General features: G+C 40.9%; 1 protein-coding gene across 1 annotated transcript in view; it reads right to left on the minus strand.

Moving 5' to 3' along the window:
- Window positions 1–21,098, minus strand: part of GLIS1 (GLIS family zinc finger 1) — a gene marked incomplete at its 5' end in the record, with an annotated part of 208,545 nt that overhangs the window by 21,650 nt on the left and 165,797 nt on the right. Inside the window, 3 exons of the mRNA XM_082002912.1 lie at window positions 4,856–5,006; window positions 13,456–13,588; window positions 17,408–17,518. Coding sequence (XP_081859038.1) covers window positions 4,856–5,006; window positions 13,456–13,588; window positions 17,408–17,518 — 395 coding nt within the window. The remainder of the gene's footprint in view (window positions 1–4,855; window positions 5,007–13,455; window positions 13,589–17,407; window positions 17,519–21,098) is intronic.

The raw sequence follows: 21,098 nt of genomic DNA on the forward strand, positions 1-21,098 counted from the left end.
TCCTACCTGGCCTGGATGCTGGCAGTTCAGGGAGATAGCATAACATATTGAGAAGAATCTCCCCCATTTCTTTTGCTGGTTTTAGGGCAATTTCTTGAATCTTATCCCAGAAACAGTTATGCTCCAGAAAACTAGATGCTTGCAAACAACAGTGAAACTCTGACAGCCACAGTTGAGTCTGGTTCCATGTGATGAGCAAGCACCCACCAAACCCTTTGTATGCCATTGCCATCTACCAACAAAGCTGAAGCCAAAACCACTCCCACAGAGCAGAGATGCGGGGTTGTTGGCGGGAGCTTTTTCCCGGCTCCACAGCTCACTGCATGCAGGTTGGGGGGCTGGACCAGATTCTTCTTTGAAATGGAGGACCCTGACAGGGTCCTGGCAATGTATGTAACAGGGCTGAAGCATAGGTAGGAGCTGCCTTACAGTCTCTTATTGCCAAAGTATAACATGGACATGGTAGTAGTACAAATAAAAATGTAACACACAAGATTTTACCCTACATATTTGTTTTCAACCTTAAAAATATCGGGAATTTCAAATCTGGTGTTTCCTGGTTGAGCAAGAAGGGAGGCTCTGTGTACCTTGTGTTACTTTACATAAAGAGAAATGAAGGACTAAATTTTTAACAGAGAACTCTTTACAGTATTTCTGGGGTATTTGAATTAACAGGTGCTAAGAAGCAAGCAAACAAAAATTCTGATGTTTAAGCAGCCTGATTAAAATGTCTCTTTTCATTTGATTGTTTCTAAGTCCTGCTTCTTGTGATTTTTGTATGGGTAAGTGGCTCTTCAGGGGGGTCTGGAATATCTTTTGAAAGGGTTGCAGTTAGCTGGTGAGAAGCCCCAGCAAAAGAGAGTTGTGTAAGGTACTTCCTCTAACCTTGATTACTTAATCCTTTCTATTAAAGGCTCACAAGATTGGATTCAGAATTCTCATTAATCATCACCTATGGACATCACAGATGTCTTAACCCCACTAGTTCTTCATTTACTGTTGTGTTTACAGAGCAGAAATGACCTAAATTACCACAGGAATATAAAAAAATAGTTTCACTTTCCTTTCCCTTGGAGACACATCACCTTCCTAATAAAGCTGTTATTTGTCAGCACTCTCAGCTTCTTTTGAGAACATAAGTGCTGATTGTTATGGGCGACACAAGTGACAGAGGGCTTCACAGGCACATATAGAGGGACCGTGTTCAGATCCTACAAAGTGACCTTATTAGGTCATTAAGCTAAATTAGTGCAAATCCCTAACTTGGTGCCACCACTCAAACTCACTTAACTTTAGTCATATCAGTTTCATTTAAGCTGATAATTTATCACACTAAATATTCTAAACTGGAATTTACAGAGATAGTTTACAAATGAAACTAAGTACATTTTTAGATTACTTAGATAATAACAGCTAAAAAAATAGTAGAAAGCAAGCCAAGTGCAACATTCACTTAAAATTTAATACTAAGAGCTGTTTTTCCATCTCCATTCTCCTACAAATCAAAATAGACTATTTTTGCAATGGGCAAAATGAAACCAAGTTAGACATTATATATGGCATACGCTGCAAGAAATGCTAAAATAAATCTTAGCTACCTGAAATAAAAAATAAATACATATTTAAACCTGGATCACGACAAGCCCACTTTCTGGATGCCAAAATATTTCTCAGTCACACACTTTTAGTTTAATTAATATCAATATAAGTACAATTTTTTGCTCTAGCATACCCTTCATACCAGAATTTGAAAAAATACGCTCCATATTGTATAAAGCCAGTATAAATAAATTTGGTAATGAAGTCAGATTTTGTTAGAAAATTTTCAAGTGAATTAGATAATTTTGTCAAACTATTTAAACGTCTTAGCAAACCATTTGGGAAAATTGACTGCTGCACTTGGTATTGACTTTGGCAAAGGATGGTATAACATAGGGCTTTAAAAAAAAAAAGAAAAGCCTTTAAATCAAATTCTGAAACTTATGTCAAACTTGAGTAGACTATTTGTACTCCACCTCATGTAGTTTTTGGCATCTCCTGTATTTGATGACTCAGTAATTAGATTTCTTGATAGTAATCACTTGGTTCATTCCACAGACTTAAAACTATGCAGTCCAGTCTTGTCATCGTACTGATTCACAGTATAGAAATTCTTTGCATTTACTTAAACACGAACGCTGAGACAGCTGACAAATGAGGCAAAACGTTATATGTGTGCCAGAAAGCCGGAGCAGTTAATATGAAGAAAGGTAGTGTTAGGTGTTTCTTTCCTATTGTAAACCATATATTTTTATAGGAGTAATGGCATACTGCTATGAACTGGCAAAGGTGTAACAGTTCTATAATTCAGTGGCTCCAAGCATTAGATTATTAAGTGATTTTGCCCAGGTAAATGGCTGAATGCTTTAAACGAAACTGTGCTAAACGAAATTCAAGGACTATTAGTTCACACTAAGTTTCTGTACTTGCAATTAAAATGTCATGCATGGGCTTTATTTCAGCAGTCATTAATAACGTAAGCATGAACAATTAAAACCAGCAAAAGGATCTTGGACTGGGTATGACAATGCTGAATGCAGATTTTTTTGAGTTTAGAAAATGGTATTTGAGATGCTGAAAAATTCCAAGTAATTATGTCATGAAACTAGATACCCTGTTTTAAAATAACTACTCAAAAATACATTCCACTCTCCATTTCCTGATGTTTGGTTCATGGTTAGAAATCTGTTACCATCTCGCTCTTACATTCTGTCATAGGATATTAACTATGGTGTTTCTGCAGAGACCTTACATTACTTAGGTATATAAGCACTGAGGTGACAAAGCAGCATTTAGTCTCCTCTGAGAAAGAATACCTATTCCACTAGAACTGGGAACAGCAGAGACAACTGCGATGTAAACTTTGGCCTAAGCAAATGATCAAAATGTCTCTAGAAGGAGTTCAGTGAGAAACTCGGCTCACCCAGCATGGTGTTTCTGCTGGAAAAGAAGTGCTGTGCTCTGGAATGGAGACATGAGGCACAGCAAGGAGAATTCATCTGGGAGCTTCAGACCCCTCAAACTGGAAAACTGTCTGTTGCCCTCACTGATCAAGTCTTTGCTTTCATTTCTTATTAACAGTACCAGAATGTGAAGTGCCTCAGAAACAAATTCACCTTACTGACAGCCTGCTAAATCCTTCCCATAGTATAGCCTTACTTTATTTCATTCTCAGTTGGGTTTTTTTGCCTTAACTCCCTTAAGCACCAGCTCAAAGAGGAAACAGCTGAGCAGCGCACTGGGGAGCAGTGAGAGCAAGGGAGCCTACACCCCCAGGCTCAAGTAGTCCCATTTCCCCAGCAGGGAAAGAATAGCTCGTGGATTACCTTCACTTCGGACTGTCTGTCTCCGTTCCTCCTATGTGCACTCACTGCCTTCTCTGCTACAGAAAACTTCCTATTTATCTGGTATAACTTCCACCTAAATCAGCATGCCCAATGCCTCCTGTTGGCCACGGCTCTGCCACGGGCATGCATCTGCCAACAGGCAATACAAGGAGAAGGGCTGGGCACAGGCATCTTATGTGACAGGGACAGGGTAGGTCTATTCCTATGATGGGCAGATCCATCATATGTTGGGAGGGGACACTGGTATCTGCTACTGGCATAGGTCAGAAGAGATAGTGGAAGGAGGAACAGGGTATAGAAGCTAAGCTTGCTACAGCATTCATTCCCCAATGAAGAAAAAAATGAAGTAATTTGTTCCTAATTGAATTTCCTCAATCAGATTGTTCTTCAGCTACTCCAAGTGTAATTTTCCTTACCGTGCCCCTTCCATGCCACAAACACTCTGCCTTCTGCCCTTTGCCTGAAGCATACAATTAAAAACTTTCTGGGCTTTCCTGTCCCCATGTAAAAGAAGGCATGGGTCAGTCACTAGACTAGGATGGGAAAACTCTACATTCGATTGCTGTATTTGCTAAAGAACCCCAACATATTTTTGGGAAAAAAAGATCTTAATCTCTCTGTATCCCAAGTTCCCATCAGTAAAGCAAAATTAGAGGCCCCTCCTTGTCCAAAGTGCTGGGAAGAAAAACCTTAAGTTTGATGTTTAATTTGCATGAGGCTAGGCCCCCCGAAAAAACTGAGCAAAAAGATTAGAGCAGAATTTTGTGGCTTACAGAGATTCTTTACTGTTGAGAAGACGTTATGAGATCCTTGAGCAAACGGTGCTTTAGGAATATCAGATACTGTAGCAATGCAATGCAATCTGTACTGTAGCAATGCAATCTATACAATCAATGAGATAATATACCCTTCCCTGATTAGAAGCTTACTGGTTAATGCCTGCTGCTGAGAGATGTATTACAGAAAATCTTATCAGAGAGCAAGGAAGTGAGAAAGCCTGCCGCTCTGGCACAAAAGAAGTCTTACTAAGGCAAACACTGACTTATTCCTCAGTGAGTCATAGTTTGGGTTTTACCCTTTCAGAGATCTCTCATTTTAGCCGAGAAAAGTTCTTTACACTTATCCAAACATACAAGAAGTCAACAAGGAAGAATTAAAAAAAACCCAAACTAAAATCTAAATGCAATTGCATTCTATGAAGAAAAAAAATCTCAATGTGTTTTGTTGAAGACAAGGACAAGGCCCAGAGCAACCTGATAGCAATGTCAAAGTTTGCTCTGCTTTGCACAGGGGGTGGATGACAGGACCTTCTGAGGTCCCTTCAAAATTATTCTGTGATTCTAAAACAAACAAAATTGCTTAGTTTGAGACAGTGTTTTTCATTTGAACAGCATCCATGCAAAGTAAAGTAAACAATTAATCATTCATTATCATGACAGACAGAGGCCAAGCATGTTTCATACACATACCCTTCCCTGGTACTCTCCAATGGTGACTGATGGTGATGTGGACTGGAAAGGGTAGAGTCGAGTGGATGGTGCCTTGAAGGGATGTCATGAGGAGGCGGCAATATACCTGATGAGGGACCATTTTGGTTAGCGCTGGAACCACTGTACATGCCTGTGAACACACGTCATTTTGCAAAGTAAAATAAGCAAGGAAAAAAGCATTGAAGTAAGTCTTCGAGAGTCCCCAGCTCCTTCCCTATCCCCCACCCGACCCTGGGACACAAACACACTTCTGCTGGGGGAGTCATCCTGCCAGGGAGAGTCACCTACTCAGACACCCAGTATGTTAGTGAATACTGCTCTGCTTGGAACAGCACTCAAAGCTGTATCAAGGTATTTTGAAATGTGTGTGTTTCCCGCTCAACCCTCTCAAGTGGTCCATTTCTTCCTTGCTGTGACTGCAGACCTGTAAGCAATCCTCCTAGAAGCTGGAGGGACTTGGCAGGATTCTCACCCTGCCTTCCCCGTACTTCTGAGTGAGAACTCACAGTGCTTTGCAGAATGATTGAGCTCATATTGACAGCAGAGTGGTACATGATACCTTACCAACATAACGCTACACACTGAATTCAGAGCACTGTCTTTGAGTAAGAGGGACCAGATTTGGGTTTTTTTCATTGTTCGTTTGAAACTTTTTAATTTGACTTTCAATTAGTGTGCAGCTGGACATCCCAGACCATTTAAAAATATCACATATTGATGCAAATGAAACCCAAATAAATTAAATGTGAAGAGGACTGAGGAAAAATTTTTAATGAGACCATGAAAACAAAAGGTTTACTAGTATACAGAGGTACTGAAGGAATGTTGATGTTCCATTTTTTTTAGGACTCTGGCTACTCTCCTCTACCATGGCAGTCAGGCACCAGTGGTCAAGTGTCTATCATGACCTCAAGCACATACTTTGTTGAGGAAGCTCTCTCCAGGACTCTTGGATTAAGATGCTGGGATTAACTTTTCTTCTTATAGTCTCCCTTCTAAAGATAAGCCATGCTGTAAGACAGTCTAGGCTATCTGGGGGCCTTGACACTGACTTTTGACATGAAGGCTGCATTGAGGGCAGGCTTCTGCAGTGAGGGGAGACTGCAAAAGTGCTTGCTGCCTGGCGTTACGAACACTGTTTGCAAATGCCACCCTATGGCAGGGGGGAAAAAGGACTGGCTCCTAGGAAGCACAATTCTTGGAAAAGTCTAGTCCTAAGTTTCTCTGCCCTTCTTCTCTTAAAGCTTGCCTACAACACATCTCCCAGAGGTTTGGCCCACCAAGGCATGCCTGCCAGGGAATCTGCACACAGAGGACTAGCCAAGTGACTGTATTCTGAAGGCTGCGGGGAGCAAACAAAGTCTGCCAGCTCCCACAGTGTCCAGCTACAGCACAGAAGACCCCACAGCCCCTCTGAGGCCTAGTTTCTTTGCCTTCTCTCCTCCTGTAGCATTCACCTTTCCTCTCCCACTCATTGTGAGAGCGCTACACATTCAGGAAGACAGAGCTGTGTGTCAGCTATGCTTGGACCTATCCCATTGTCACTGACAGGGTTCTGGATGGCACTCCTCCCAAACCCTCGCAGTGACATGGAACAAGCAGAAAGCATCAAGAAAATCTGGAGCCGTGGGAAATCTGTGACAGCCCTCTGGGTGGATAAGACACGGCTGAATGTCAGCATCTGTTTCTGTGTGATTGAAGAGCAGAACCACTAAGGCAAGATTCCAGCCACCTTTGTCAGGGACTTCAGATGAGTCAAAAACCTCTCATGAACAATGAGTCCTCAGCTGTTGACAGATCTAAAGCAATAAAAATGAACCACATCATCTCTGTCTCCTGCTAGACAGAACATTTGTCAACCAATCAGTGAAACCAACTTGCTTTCTGCACTGAAAGCCAGACAGAAGGGGCTTTAAGAAGTCAGATGTTCCCAGGTGATGCTAGGATTTATTTGTCAAAGCCTCTTCTGATAACAGTAAGTCAGTAGCTAGGATGCTACATTGTGAAAATGTTGTTTTTCTACTGGTGGCTTCAGTCCACGTTATAACACAATAGTTTCCACTTCCCGCAAATCCTTACTGTTCATATATTCACTATCAGGCTTGGAAGATGAGCCAGATACCCATTTGACCTTGACTGCACAGTGCCATTACACACTTCAGCTGTATTTCCTACAACAAGCAGTTCAGGTATATTGTCAGCACAGCCTGAAGGAAACTGCTGAACCGAAAGAGAGACGTTTATGCTCTCTAAGGCTAGCAGACTATTGCTGGCCCCTGCCAATAACTTGCCCAAAAAGCTCAAAACCCCTCAAAAGGTAGTTTTAGCAGTGTGGTGGCCAGTAAACACACTCAAATGTTTTATTTTACAATCCCACCCCTGAACAGTTCTTGAATGTTTAAGAGGTCTCTCCTGGCCCCTTCCACACTGTCTCAGCTGCTGAGCATAGTTCAAGTCATCGCTTGAGGCAGGTGGGAAAGACAGAGTAGCAGAATACCTACAATCAGCTTACCCCTCTAGAGAAGAAAGAAAAGGTTAAAAAAAAAGACCCCACAAATCCGTATGTCCAGGAGACGAGTGCTGCATGATCCCATGCACTCAAACCCACCCCATTACAAAAATGAAAACAGAATCTGTGTCACCCCGAGTTTCTTCCATGCCCAACCAGAGTGCAGTGGAGTTTACCCAGCTGTGGAACTACTAGGGTGGACACCCATTGCCCACTCTTGGGCTTGAAAAGACGTATTGCTGTGGCTCTCTTCTATTTAAAGTAGGGCTTCTTCCATCCACCCTGAGTTTATCCATCTTTTGACTTACTGATCACACCTTCTCTGGAAAAGGCCCCTGCTTGGAGCGTGTGTGTGCTGAGGCTTGTAGGGTTTGCTCATCAGTGAGTTTTCCTTTTCCTTCATTTACCACAACATCCTCACTCACGCTCGGTTAGACATGTGGCGTCTCTTGTCCCCCCGAGCCCCCTTCCACACCACAGCTTGTGCTGCCTCCTCACCCAGAAGCTGCTGGCTCCCCTCGCACTGACAGCCCCTCTGCACAGCATTGCTAGATCGGCAGCCCACCACAACGTCGGCTGAAGCATGTCAGGGTAAACCCAGCTGTCCCCATATCCTCTGTGACACTTTGACAAATGTGGCGCTACACGTGTGCTGCCTGCTGCCAAGCAGCGTGTGTGACAGCTGAGCCCTGCCTGTCTCTCCCACAGCAGGAACACTAATTTTGGGTGCCACTCTCTGGTATCCAGCTGCCAGTATTCATGAAACTTGTCAGAACGCAATTATCTCTGAGGCGTTTGTCAAATGTGGTTGAGCTTGGCTAATGGATTTAAGAAAATACTGTGGGGAAGGGGACTGACACATGTGGACAGAGAGGCGAGCAAAATGATTACATAAGCCTTGCTTCCTAAGGAAACGAGACCAAACCCAGAATCCTGATTTGTACAGTGTGTATCCCTCAGACACAGGGTTAGTGAAATAGGGGAGCTGCAAGGCTGCTCTGGCATCAGACACAGCGATGTGTTGCTCCTGGCCCTGGTGGTGCAGCTCGGAGACTGTGCAGCCTACCATTTGGATGAGGGCTGCATCCGCCCCTGAAGCTGCTGGATAGTGAGAAAGCCGAAACACAAGCCAACGTAGACAAAGAATCGACCCTATTGTTCACTTGCTTTGCTTGCATGGGATGTCTGCCTGTAATTAAGAGTACTTCGAGGGCCATGTGGCACACACAATGGAAGATGAGATTTACTATGAGATTCCATGTGAGTCTGCAATGAGACATTAGTCATTTGTGTTGAGTCACTGAGAACCAAACTGCTACTTCTTTAAAGCTAGAAGTTCTTTATCTTACATAGTGCAAAACAAGGGCACTCCAACAGAGCATTAACTTTACTTCCTTCAGAGGGACAGACCTTTTTCTGGTCATGGGCACTGTGCAGCATGCACTATAATAGGCACTATGAACGCTATCGGCCATTTATGCTGCTACTGGAATTCATTTTGACTATAAAAAGTTTTGAAATACGTATTTTTATTCCACAGTTAAGACACTCAAAGTTTGGAGCTGCTGTCACTCTGATTCCATGACTACCTAGGTATGTTCATGGATGTTAAGCCCAAAGACGGTGCTTTTAGAAGGAAATATTGGCAGTTTATCAGGAAAGAGAGAGAGAGAACTGCCTTGTTCAGGGAAGCAGGAGGTATCTGCTGATATGAGGGTGTATAAGGTCCTTCCTGCCAAGCCCTAACAGAAAGGAAGAATTGTTTGAGGGAAGAGAAATGCTGTCTTTGCTGTGTGGATCCCTTTGCCTGGAAAACTAGTTGCCTCTGCAATGGAAGAAGGGGGGGAAGAGCAGTTGCTCTTCTAGCCTCAGTATAATTTTCAATACTTCTAAAATTTCACTTCTTTTACAGTCTTGCTTCATTCTTTTCAGCAGTGAGCTATACTATTCTAAGTACCTGAAATCACACAGAAGCGTTTGGAGCTGTTATGAACGACTACTACTGCAAGGGCAACCCACTTCAGGACTGTGCACCTTGGGCCTCTTCACACATTGACCACTTCAGCTTGTAAATATATGTCATCAATCAATATTTGAAATGCCTTGGCCTTTAACCTTAACATCTGTTGCCAAAACAGTACTTGGAGCATCCGTGACTTGCAGCTATTTTTCCCCCTCGCTTTATGCTAACGGAGACCAGAAAAGCAATAATAAAACATGACCACAGAAAATGCCTTCGTGCAATTACCTAAATGGAGACACTTCCTTTGCAGGGAGAGCGACAGGAGCTCTTGGGCACAGCTAGAGTTGAATGTGTGCAGCCATGAAGCATCTTAAGTTATGAGGAGAGAAAAAGGAGGAAGACCTAATCAAACAATGGGTTCCTCTGACTGCAAAACATTCTTTTGCTCACTGTCTTACCCAGTCCTAAGCACAAACGTGCTTTGAAGTTGGACACAAGGGATGGGAGCTTTTTAAATATTTAATTTTTTCTGTGATTGTCTTTCATCCCTGACATATTTAAAATGTGCTTTAACTTGGAGAAAGACAAAACTGAGACTCTCCAGGAATCCAAGTGATCCCTAAAGCCCAGAGCTCTGCACATTAATAATGTGGTTTCTCGGGGGGGGGGGGGGGGGGGAACCCACCCAAACTCGAAACAAAAACCCAAACCATGAACATTTTCATATTTTCAAGTGGAATCAAGAGGACATCATATACTATATTTATCCATATATATCCTATACAGAGTATTATAGCTGATTTCTCCAGAAATATTATCTCTGATTATTTGAAAGAGCAAATGTGCAGTCATTGCAGACTATAGCTGGCAGCAGGAATGTCCTTATGCTTTAATTCTGTAAGGATCAGCACTTTAGTTTATATGCCCTAAATAATGACAGAGGAACAGTTTTGCCTATGGAATTGTACTACACATAATATGAAGCAACTTCTGTTTCACTGTAAAAAAATCTTTCAAATCTTGATTTATTTTCCCTGGCACTTCTTCATACTGTTGCATGTGATGGGGTCTCATATGGGGTGACCCGATAGAAGTATCAGGGAAGATCAGCTAGTTTTTTTACAACATCCTGGTGATGGATTGATATAATCAGCAAAGAAATCATATCAGAGAAAGCCAGTATTATTGATAGATAAAATCCTTAATTTCACAAGAGGTTCTTGAGAAAGGACACTGAGAGGTTAGGGAAGGTATGTTTATCTGTAAGCTAATAACTTTTTTCATGTTTTATTGTTGTCACTTGAAATCTGAGGCTGTTTCTGAGGTTCTTAAGTGCAGCCTGTTCTGAGGGAAACGTCATTGGTCTTTCCTGTCCTGCCTGGAAGCAAGAGGCCAAGCCATGCTTCAGCTATGCCGGACTGTCAAGGGTGGAGAGCACAGGCCACGTGCTGCCCTCACAGATTAAGAGTGCAGACAACAAAGGCAGAGAATGGAAATAACCCCCCAAGTCCCTCCAGCTTTCTGCCACTTTTCAAGGAGCCACATATAAACCATGAGTGCAGAGTCCCAGGGGAGCAATGTTAGAATGATGGGTTATTTCCCTTTCTACTCCATTCTGTTCACCAGTTACATTCCAACATGTTAGTGGAACTTGAACTAGAAAGGAGAATAGGAGATGTCAAGCAGGTTGCATTTTTTGTTTCTATTTTTAAGATTTGGAGTGAGAAAAAAAAGCAGAAGATTCTTACCTAAGTAATTTTTAGTAATTTATTACTTTGCTCTTACAAAGTAAAATATATTAATAAAGTGCATCAGCTCTTCCCTCAGTGCAGGGGAACTAGCACCAGGAATTTCTGTTTTACCATTGCATTCCTCTAAGCCTCAACAGAAACAAGCTAGGGTTTGTCTGGAAAGCTCGTATTCAGTTACTAAATCAATTTAAAACATACTTAGTAACACCCAGTCAAACCTCTCCTCCACAGTGGAATTGAAAGAGGATAAAGTGCATCTTAAATCAAGATAGATTAATTTAGCTCTAAGCTAAATTATTTTATGAATAATTTTGGATTTTAATAGTATTGAACATTTTCTAATACTGACAGAGTTTGAAAGTAAAGACTTTAAAAATGGCATCCCTGCCTTTTTGTGTCTCACCTTGGCTCTGCTCTGCAATCCAAAGAACTCCTCCTATGAGGACAGGTGGAGAGAGTTGGGGGGTTGTTCAGCCTGGAGAAGAGAAGGCTCCAGGGAGACCTTACTGCAGCCTGCCAGTACTGCAAGGGGGCTTATAAGAAAGATGGGACAGACTTTTTAGCAGGGCCTGTTGCAATAGGACAAGGAGTAATGGTTTTAAACTAAAAGAGGGCAGATTTAGACTAGATATAAGGAAGAAATTTTTCACCATGAGGGTGGTGAAGCACTGACACAGGTTGTCCAGAGAGGTGGTAGATGCCCCATCGCTGGAAACATTCCAGGTCAGGTTGGACGGGGCTCTGAGCAACCTGATCAAGTTGCAGATGTGCCTGCTCATTGCAGAGGGGTTGGACTAGATGACCTTTGAAGGTCCCTTCCAACCCAAACTGTTGTATGATTCAAATTGTCCTCCACACCTAGGCATAGCATGTGGTACACCAGACTCTGCATTCCTGCCCCAAAATTAGGAATAGTCTTCCAAAACTGGTTTTAGTATGCATTATTATTTGAACAATTATAGAAAGAAAAAGTGATTAATATCTGTTACATCTTTTTTCTGGAGATTCTCTCCATACCATATAAAGTGCTAGATAGAAAATGTTGCCATTTATACATCCCATTTCTAATATGCAGCGGCCGTTAAAAAAGGAGTAAGATTGTGTCTGGAACACGACAGAGAATGATAGAAGAAAATGCAACAATGATGCATCAAGTGAATGGCATAATCTAGAATTTTGTGGATAGCATTGGTTATCCCATCCTAAAATGGATATTACAAAGTTAGAGAAGTTTTAAAGGCAGTTAACATGAATGCTTCTCCAAAAATAGGTTCCACCAAAGCAGACCAAGTAAGAGTCTATGTGCATATTCTTCTCATTGAACATCATCTGAAAGTTGCAAGTGTAAAATTAATCAAAGAAAGTATTTTTTCCAAAAAGTATGGGCTTTGCAACTCACTGATACATGATGTTGCTGAAGCCAAGAATAAAATAAATATAAAAATTAGAAAAAGGGCTAAATAGTTACATGGACAGAAAGAGATTTGAGAGTGAAAACAGCCAAGTGAAAGGTTCTCCACTCTAATCTTTAGAATCAGTGGAGGGATATGGGTGCCTTCACAGGCTGAGGCAGGTTACAATTACACTGGTGGCCTTTGAGCGTTCCTCTTTCTCTCTGCTGGCTAAACGAAGAACCTGAGATTGCCATGTCCCTGATTCAGGATCCCTCACTGAGGTTCAGAAGTTGTGAATCTAGATCTTATTTTCAGGAGAAGGGAATGGAAGCATCTTTTTCTCTTCCTATACAATGTATAGAACAGTCTAAGGTCCACAAAAGGGTCCAGCTCTTGTTCAAACCACAAGAAAGAAAGAAAAGACAAACAAGAAAGAACGAAAGAAAGATTAAACACTAGAGAAGATAATTGTAACAACATGTTTGACATTCCAAATTCAAGCTTTTCCTCCATTCATACATCACCATATTGCTCATTATACTCACACAGTGCATGATAATACACAGCCTCATCAACTTTTCTGCAGGAAATAAGGAATAAGGAAAACCTTACTGCTGTGTGCCTTTGTCTTTGCTACAGCACTCATTTGGCTTTAGCAAAGCTCATGCACCTGCATTCTGCTGAAGCCAAGGCAAACTTTTAAAGAGAACAAATGGATAGAGGCTGACTTTCAGCAGGGCTGCTACTCTCTTCATGTGAAATTAATAGGAGCTATTTGGCTGACTAACTCTGAAAAAAAAGTCAGGCCTTAGGAAGCAACTCAGAAAATTGTTTCATTTTATTTGCTGATTTTATTTTTTTTTCCATCTTCCACAGTGGCAAATCAGACTCATAAGGTTTTCTGGTTTAAATCCTGTATTATATGACATATTTAGCACCATACTTATTAGAAGTATTCTTACCTGTAATTAAATCATGATGACCTACAGATCTACCACATTTCCCATCCAAAATGTGTTGTGAAGATGTATGGAGTTGTTGTATAGCTAAGCATTCACTTAGTACATCTTGTTCGATATCAGTACATGAATTTAGCTACAAGAGGAGGATAAAACAAACATTTTATTTCAAAGTAAACCAAATTACTTCTAATTAAATTCATATGTCTCATTGCTTAAAGATTATGTATAGAAGGAAGGAACAAATTATCATTCTTAGGAACTTGATGTAATTAAGGATGTATCTACTACTTGGTATTTTTAAGTAGAGATAATTTTGGTTTTCTTAAGCGCACAAGTTAACTGTGCTAATCTTAAATCAACCACAGTTTGCTTCAGAAAATAAAGTACCCTGTGTTTCTTCAAACCTTCCTGAGTAATTTAACTGCATATTTTCAGGCTTTCTGTAGTTCCTGGGGTTTTGTGGCAAAAGGATTGCATCATCTTGTAGCTGTGACACTTGGAAAGACATTTTATAGGGAAAAGCATTTGTGCTTATCAGATTAGAACTGGTGGAATAATATGCTGTCAGTAATGTGTAAGGGGTATCACTGATATGTCAGCTGTGCTCCATGTACATTAAAGCTCTGGCAAAAGTGTCTGAAGCAAACTCTTGAAAACCATAATGTCGATCATATTAAAAACAGCAGGAGAGGAGAATTAAGAAAGAAAAGCATTTCTAGTTCTCTTTCAAACACGTTGATGTTGCCAAGCTTTTGTCATAATATAGTGCTCACATTACACAAACAGCCATCATATTCTATAGCCATTAATAAATAGTTATTGTCTTTACATTTACAGTTTTGCATACCGATCTCCCCTGGGTTTGGTTAATCTAAACAAAAGGTCCAGGCAAACCTATTTAGAATTCTGCTATACAGCCATTTGTTGGTTCAAGATAAACATCTAATGTTTGGATCACAAAGTGCATCTGCAGCCAATTAAACTTAAACTACTACTAAATTAACAGTTAACTTTCTCCTATTTTGTTCTTGCAAAGCCTTTCAGAACAACCAAATATTACCACTGCAGTCATCTTCTAGGCTACAAACTAAATATTCAGGATTCCTTTGATGTAAGTCTAAGCACAGGCATTTTACTTTATATCAGAGATGGCACATTTTGGTAGCATATCTCAACCAAGACATGTGGGCAGAGCGGCCTGTTAATTTTTCTTTCTTGGCTAAGTCATTTCCACTCAGAACTCCTGGGAAGCTGATACCAACAGACAGCTGCCTTTGCTGAGTTATAACCAAAAATGAGCAAGTGAGTATAAACAGTTTTTTCCCCTTTTTTCCAAAGTAGACTGTCACAGTTTCAATATCATTGAGATTTACTTAGCTGTGAAACGGGCTTTTTTCCTATAACATGTTTAAGGGAAGTATTTGGGGGTTTTATTATTTCTTTATGAGTCAGATTTGCTTTGGTCCCTTTTAAAAGAGCCCGATCAAAATGCACTTTAAACATTGCTGCTTTTTCAGATGCCTTTTAAGTTCATGGAAAAAAGACACAGGATCAAGTATTCATAAAGTTATCTTGGATAAATGAAACAGGACATCTGAAGATGATTTCAAACCACTGGAGAAGTGCAGATTTAGATTGGTCTACCAAATAAGGTGTGGGAGGTAAGGAACTAACATTATTTTAAGATAGACTTGATAAGTCTATGGGACGGTATGTATATGCATGTAGGCAGACTCCTCAAGCTAGGAGATTAAGAGATCTGAAACGCTGGGTATTTCACGTCTTGGTGCATCCAAGCAGCTTGAGTTTGCTATTTGTGTGTACCGCATCTGTCCTGTATTGATTCTGTGCTTAAGGCCTTCTGCTGCTTATGCAGGAAATTCTGTGTGCCCCTTAATGCAAAGTTTGGATTTAGGTTTTTTTCCCACCTTCCTCTGTAGAAGTGGAAATAGGCCTCAGCAGGTGACAGTGTATAACAGTGGGGACTGTTCCTTTGCCCAGATGTAAAGGATGTTAACACGTTAATGCATTCAGCCCAGTACACAGAGTTGAACAAATGATACCCATGTTTGGTATTAGGAAGTAATTCCTTCCTTCCTTCCCCCAGGAAGTGTGTCAGCAACCACAGGAAGGAAAGATGGGAGGGTTTCTCTTCTTTGAAACAAGGAGCATGGTTGCTTTCCACAGTCAGATGAGAATTTTATGTAACAAAATCTTCTCATCGCACAGATCTTGCTATTGCAAAAGATTTTGGTGCCACAGTCAATCTCTTTCTGTGGCCAATTACTGTTATGGCTTTCTGACTCTTACTCCCATTAAGACCTAAAGCTTGCTCTAGGGAAGCACTGGGAATTTTGTGACCTGTGGTGTGGGAGGCATGTGCACTGCACACCCTGTGGAACCTTCTAGAGAACTGTAGTGAAACCACATAGCCCAATAATACAAAATTGTGCTTGAAAACTAGGCACTCTTTTCCAGTCCTGCCAGGCTAAATAAGAGTTCTGACTGGACCTGATATATACACAGACAACAACTTGATTCTGTGGACATCCAGATGGGTGCTAGGTATGAATGGTGTTACTTTCAGGCACAAAGCTCCACATGTAATGAGTGTTTCTTGACTGACTTTGAAACAGTGTGCATAACTCTGGACACTGATGTTCTAGCACCTGTTACTCAGATGGCATGCACCTCACCCAGAAAAGGGTTACAGGCAGAACTGGGGGACAGAAAACTGTGCTAAGAAAGGGGACCATAAGTTCAGATTGGTGAATCTAGCCAAGTGAAAACTGCAGGGGATGTAATTCATGTTGAGAAGTAGCAGGAGGGAAGGAGTGTAAGACAGGAGGCATGGCTGACACAAGTCAGTACGAACTCATCACAGCTGTATTCAAGCAGGAAAATTACATCTTTTTGACATCTATCTCACTCGTCCATGGCTCATCCTAAATTCTGCAGCTAAGATCACCTGGGTTCTGCTATTGTCTCTTATCTCCACATGTTCCTCTCTTTGCTCTCCAATACTTCTAGTTCTTACCTTTGACATTTTTCCAAACTAGCTGCTCCCTAGCTCTATCTTGCCAGGCTGTCATTTCTCCTCTGTCCTCCATCCTTTAAACATGCCTTGCTGTCTCATCCGTGATGCTCTTGGCAGTAGCGAGGCAGCTGGGGGAAGACGTCATTGCTGCTTATTGAACTAATTGTAATTGCTTGCTAAGGCTTGCATTCCTTTCCACTCCTGGGCCTGAGGTATCCTCATGGTCTGTTCTGTCACAGACCAGCTCTGTGGGGTCCCAATCATCTTTTTAAAAACTGTGTGTACAAATGCGTAAAATAAACAAGTCTCTGATCCTGGGCTGGTGCCTGTAAGCATCCCCATTTAATAATGAGTTCAGGATTTAGCCCACAGAAACCAAAATACTTATTTGAATCTAATAGTAGTGAAAACATAACTAGCAGTCTGGGTTTGGAACGATTTATAAATGCATTTAAAATACAGATGTGGTGGGAAAAGTGCGGGGTTTCTAATCTATTACCAGTCGTCCTTTCTTGACATTTCCATAAGATCCTGGCTTAGCTTTGTTTGTGTTTTACATGATCTGCCAACATGTATTTACTAGCTGATTGCAGAGACTCAATGCATGGATATTTTATGTGAATGACAGCAGAATTTAGGCTTGTGTATGAAAGATGAACAGGAAAGAAATGCTTGGAGAGAAAGTGTGGGGCAAACTGAAATTATAGGGTGGTAGCCTTGAAAGTGTAAGACTATAAAGTGGCCTGGTTAACCATAGCGATTAAAAACCAACAGGAAAATTAGCTCAACTTAAGTTTTCTTCTAGCGATATTGCAGAAGAACTCTGATTCAAAAATATATAAACTACAGGTAAATTAAAAATAACTATATTAAGGAGATTGGGAAATGTGTCACTTTTTCCCTAGTGGGTCTTACCTTCTTACGCACCTGTTGTTCTTTGGCTGAATGAGCTTTCACATGTTTGCGCAGAGAGCTGGGGTCAGTGTAGCGTTTGGAGCAGCCAGGAATCTGACAGGCATAGGGTTTCTGTAAATGTGAGAAAAGGGAGAAGATTTCATATTCCTCTGCATCTCTATAATCAGCATACGGAGCACTGAAGGATGGCTGTTTCTATGAAACACAGCGTTAAGCCTGAGCTGTTTGCTTTGTTTGCCGTTTCGAGGTTTGCTCAGCCTCCTCTATGTACACAAGGCAGACATGATGCAAACAAAAGAACCGCATGGATCGCTCCAGTTTTACACTGATGCAAGCACTGACAGCACTTGACACATCTACACTCTGTCATGTTGGATATTGATTACCGGACTGAATTAAATGCTAATGAGATGTAAGTGGATGGGGTTTGAGAGCATTACTTTTTTCCTAGCCTTTTACAGTAGACAAAATTATCATGAGATCACCCAGTATAATTATAGATACAGAAGCTCTGGTTTTGAGTTCTGATTTACAGTAACTGTTCCATATGCAGCAGAGGAAACCTTGTGGCATAGCACACATTTTGTTTCCTTGATACCTTGTTCCTGTTTTGAATAACAACAGCAGTATCTTGCTTTTTATAACTCCTAACCAAACAACCTGCATCAAACATTAACATCTGAGCAAATCAATACAGAAAGGAAAATTCACTGTTGTTGATTTTGTTGGGAAGACCTTTCCAGCTTATTTTGGCATGTGGCAGAGCTTGCCACTTCTCTGTGGCACAGTATGAGCACTCTTTCCTGGGAATACCATCTTGGTCTGGGCAGGCAGTTCCAGCACACTCTTCTTATGGGGGGGGGGGGGGGGGAAAGATGTTACAATTTAACTGCTGATTCTGGAGTCCCAATGGCTGAAAACCTCAGCAAGTTCTTCTCTTAGTTATGCCTACTCCCAACAAATGAAACACTATCTCTCTGTTACAGTACAACCTCCAAATGAATGTGCAATTACCAAGTTGAACAAAGGGACTCTGGCACTTGTTATTAAGTAACCAGTGACTTAAGTGATAGCAAAACAGTGCTGCATGTCCCAAAGCTCACAAAATTTTGAAGTTGAGTGGAATATTCGGCCAGCGAATGCGAGACTTCTGCCAGTCGCTTATAGAATGTCTCATCTGTCTCTTCGTCCTGGTTGGGTGGTCTGTAACAGACTCCCAGCAGGATATCTGCCTCATTGGCCTTCCCCCTCATCCTTACCCATAAGCACTCTACCTGGTCTTCACAATCGTTGATTTCTATGCAATCAAAACACTCCCTAACAGACAGAGCCACCCCACCACCTCTCCTTCCCTGCCTATCCCTTCGGAAGAGCTTATAGCCATCCATTGCAGCACTCCAGTCACGAGAAGCATCCCACCATGTTTCTGTGATGGCAACTACATCATAGCTGTCCCGCTGCACAATGGCTTCGGCACTGGATTAATGGTTGGACTTGTTGGAAAGGACGTTCAAGATCATCCTTAGTGATTCTGTGTGATTCCTGTTTTCTCCATTTTCTTGCCTCATCCATCAACATTACCTTAGCCTCCTCACTTGGACTAGTAAGTCCTTTTGGTGTCTTTCTCCTTTGATTCTCCAAAGGTGGAAAACTGGTTTGTCATGACCTCAGTGTCACATTAATTCCCTTGGTTTCAGAAAAAGGATGCACAAAAGGAAAAAAACCCACCAGTTTAGGGAGAAGTGACACCGATGTCCTTTAAACAAGTTGCTCTACTCCTGGAGGAGTGATGACATGCCCTTTTTACCACAAGGACAGATATGTTCCCTTTGTTTTGCTCCTACCTAGGAGAAGGATCTACTTCCAGATGATTTAGTAGAGATTCGATCAAACTAGCATACGCCAGTAAGTCTCTGAAATGATTTACAGATTCTCCTTTTGGAGAAGATAAATGATGGAGTGACCTACATTGAGAAGCTTTGAAACCAATTCCAAATGCACTCAATAAGGACTAAGCAGTCTATATAAACCCCCTTTCTTTGTAAGTACCTCCAGAGGATAAGTATTGCTGCTCTGTCCAGCCAGCAGGAAATTTCTGAAGGAATAATGGAATCATTCACCAATTCACGACCTTACAGGCTAACACAGCACCTACCCAGAAAGTTACAGGGCAAAGCAGATTTATTGAGAGTGTCTGGAACACAGAGAACTGACATCTGAGGAAAAACTATGGAAAACTTTAACAAATCCCTTAGCAGAAAAGCTAGCAGAGTATTTTTCAAATCATTGATGTCATTCACATTAGTGATAGAATAATTCAACTTAGGGATAGGGAAACTAGATTGAAATCTAACTACCCTTAAAAAGGTTCATGGCTATTTACTTTGACATTCCAGGCAGTTGTTTTGTCCACTGAGCTAACGCAACATGCTGTCTTTACAGTAGCACCATCCTGTACCTCCATTATTTTTCACATTCACGTGAGCACACAATACACTAAACTAAACCATCAGACTTCAATTAAACCAGGGAAATGGAAGTTAGTTACTGTGTTGTAGGACTACAGAAACAGTTTTAAAGAACCTGCAACAGAATAGTATGGAGGATGTTTTTATACATTTAAAAAAATTAGTAGAAAATGATTACTGTACCTTTTTCCTGATTTATGAGCATTTCAGATAATAAAGACAGAGATAAAGAGAGAAGAAAAGAAAATAGAAAGTTAAGAGATTTGTCTTCAGTAATGCATAGATCAACAGATATAAGAATTTTTGCTTATTCTGGTAACCATTTGAATTCTCTTTCAAAACTAATTAATGGCATTCCATTTGTGACTTTGGCTAATTAAAAATGTATCTATTAGATTCAAGTAGTTACATTTCAAAACTGTGCACCCAATTCTGTATATCCACTTTCAAAAGAGATGCATTTTAGAGCTAATTACAAATTCAAATCTCTCAGGTTGACTTTCAAATAAATAAAACATTGTTATTGTAAGTGTGCTTTGGTTTGGAAAATGTGACTGACTCGCTTCTCTTACTTGTTTGTTTTTGCAAGGCATAATGTACATTAGACATTCCTTAATGCTGCACTGTCTGAAATGTGTAACTGCTTAAAAAGTAAGTATCAATTAAACTCAAAAGTTCTGCCCCATAAACACTTGGCCAAACGTTAAACCATATACTCCCTTCTTTGAAAAAGACAAAGCAATCACTCTGCCTGTTATTCTTTACAAACTTACATTGAGGACAAAACTGGTCTACGAAGTTTTTTTACTTACCTTCTTTCCCCATAATATGGTGATTTAATTTTATCAGAGCCTAAGACACTAGACAGGCTCACATCTTCTCTGCAAGACAAGTCAGAAGACTTGTAGAGTTGAGCCAGAATCTACCAACTGTACATAAGAAAATAATTTATTCCTTACAGTTAATTCTGATGGTGGGTACTTAACAAATTTCATAGAGTTATGAGGCAGATGTATTTTCACCTTTACAAAATAATGTCCAAAACTGAGATGCATTTTCCTTCCACTGAGATTCTGAACTGCTTTTGCATTCATTCAGAAGAGACTTTATTGAAGCCACACAGGATAGGAAGCAAGACAATGACACACATTTAGGAGAGCAGCAATGACTTGGCTTTCACTTATACTATACCTTATTCTGCTACTGTCTTCTCTTACTGCAGC

Source organism: Phaethon aethereus, assembly GCF_964289735.1.
Source record: "Phaethon aethereus genome assembly, chromosome: 8".
Taxonomy (NCBI): Eukaryota; Metazoa; Chordata; class Aves; order Phaethontiformes; family Phaethontidae; genus Phaethon; species Phaethon aethereus.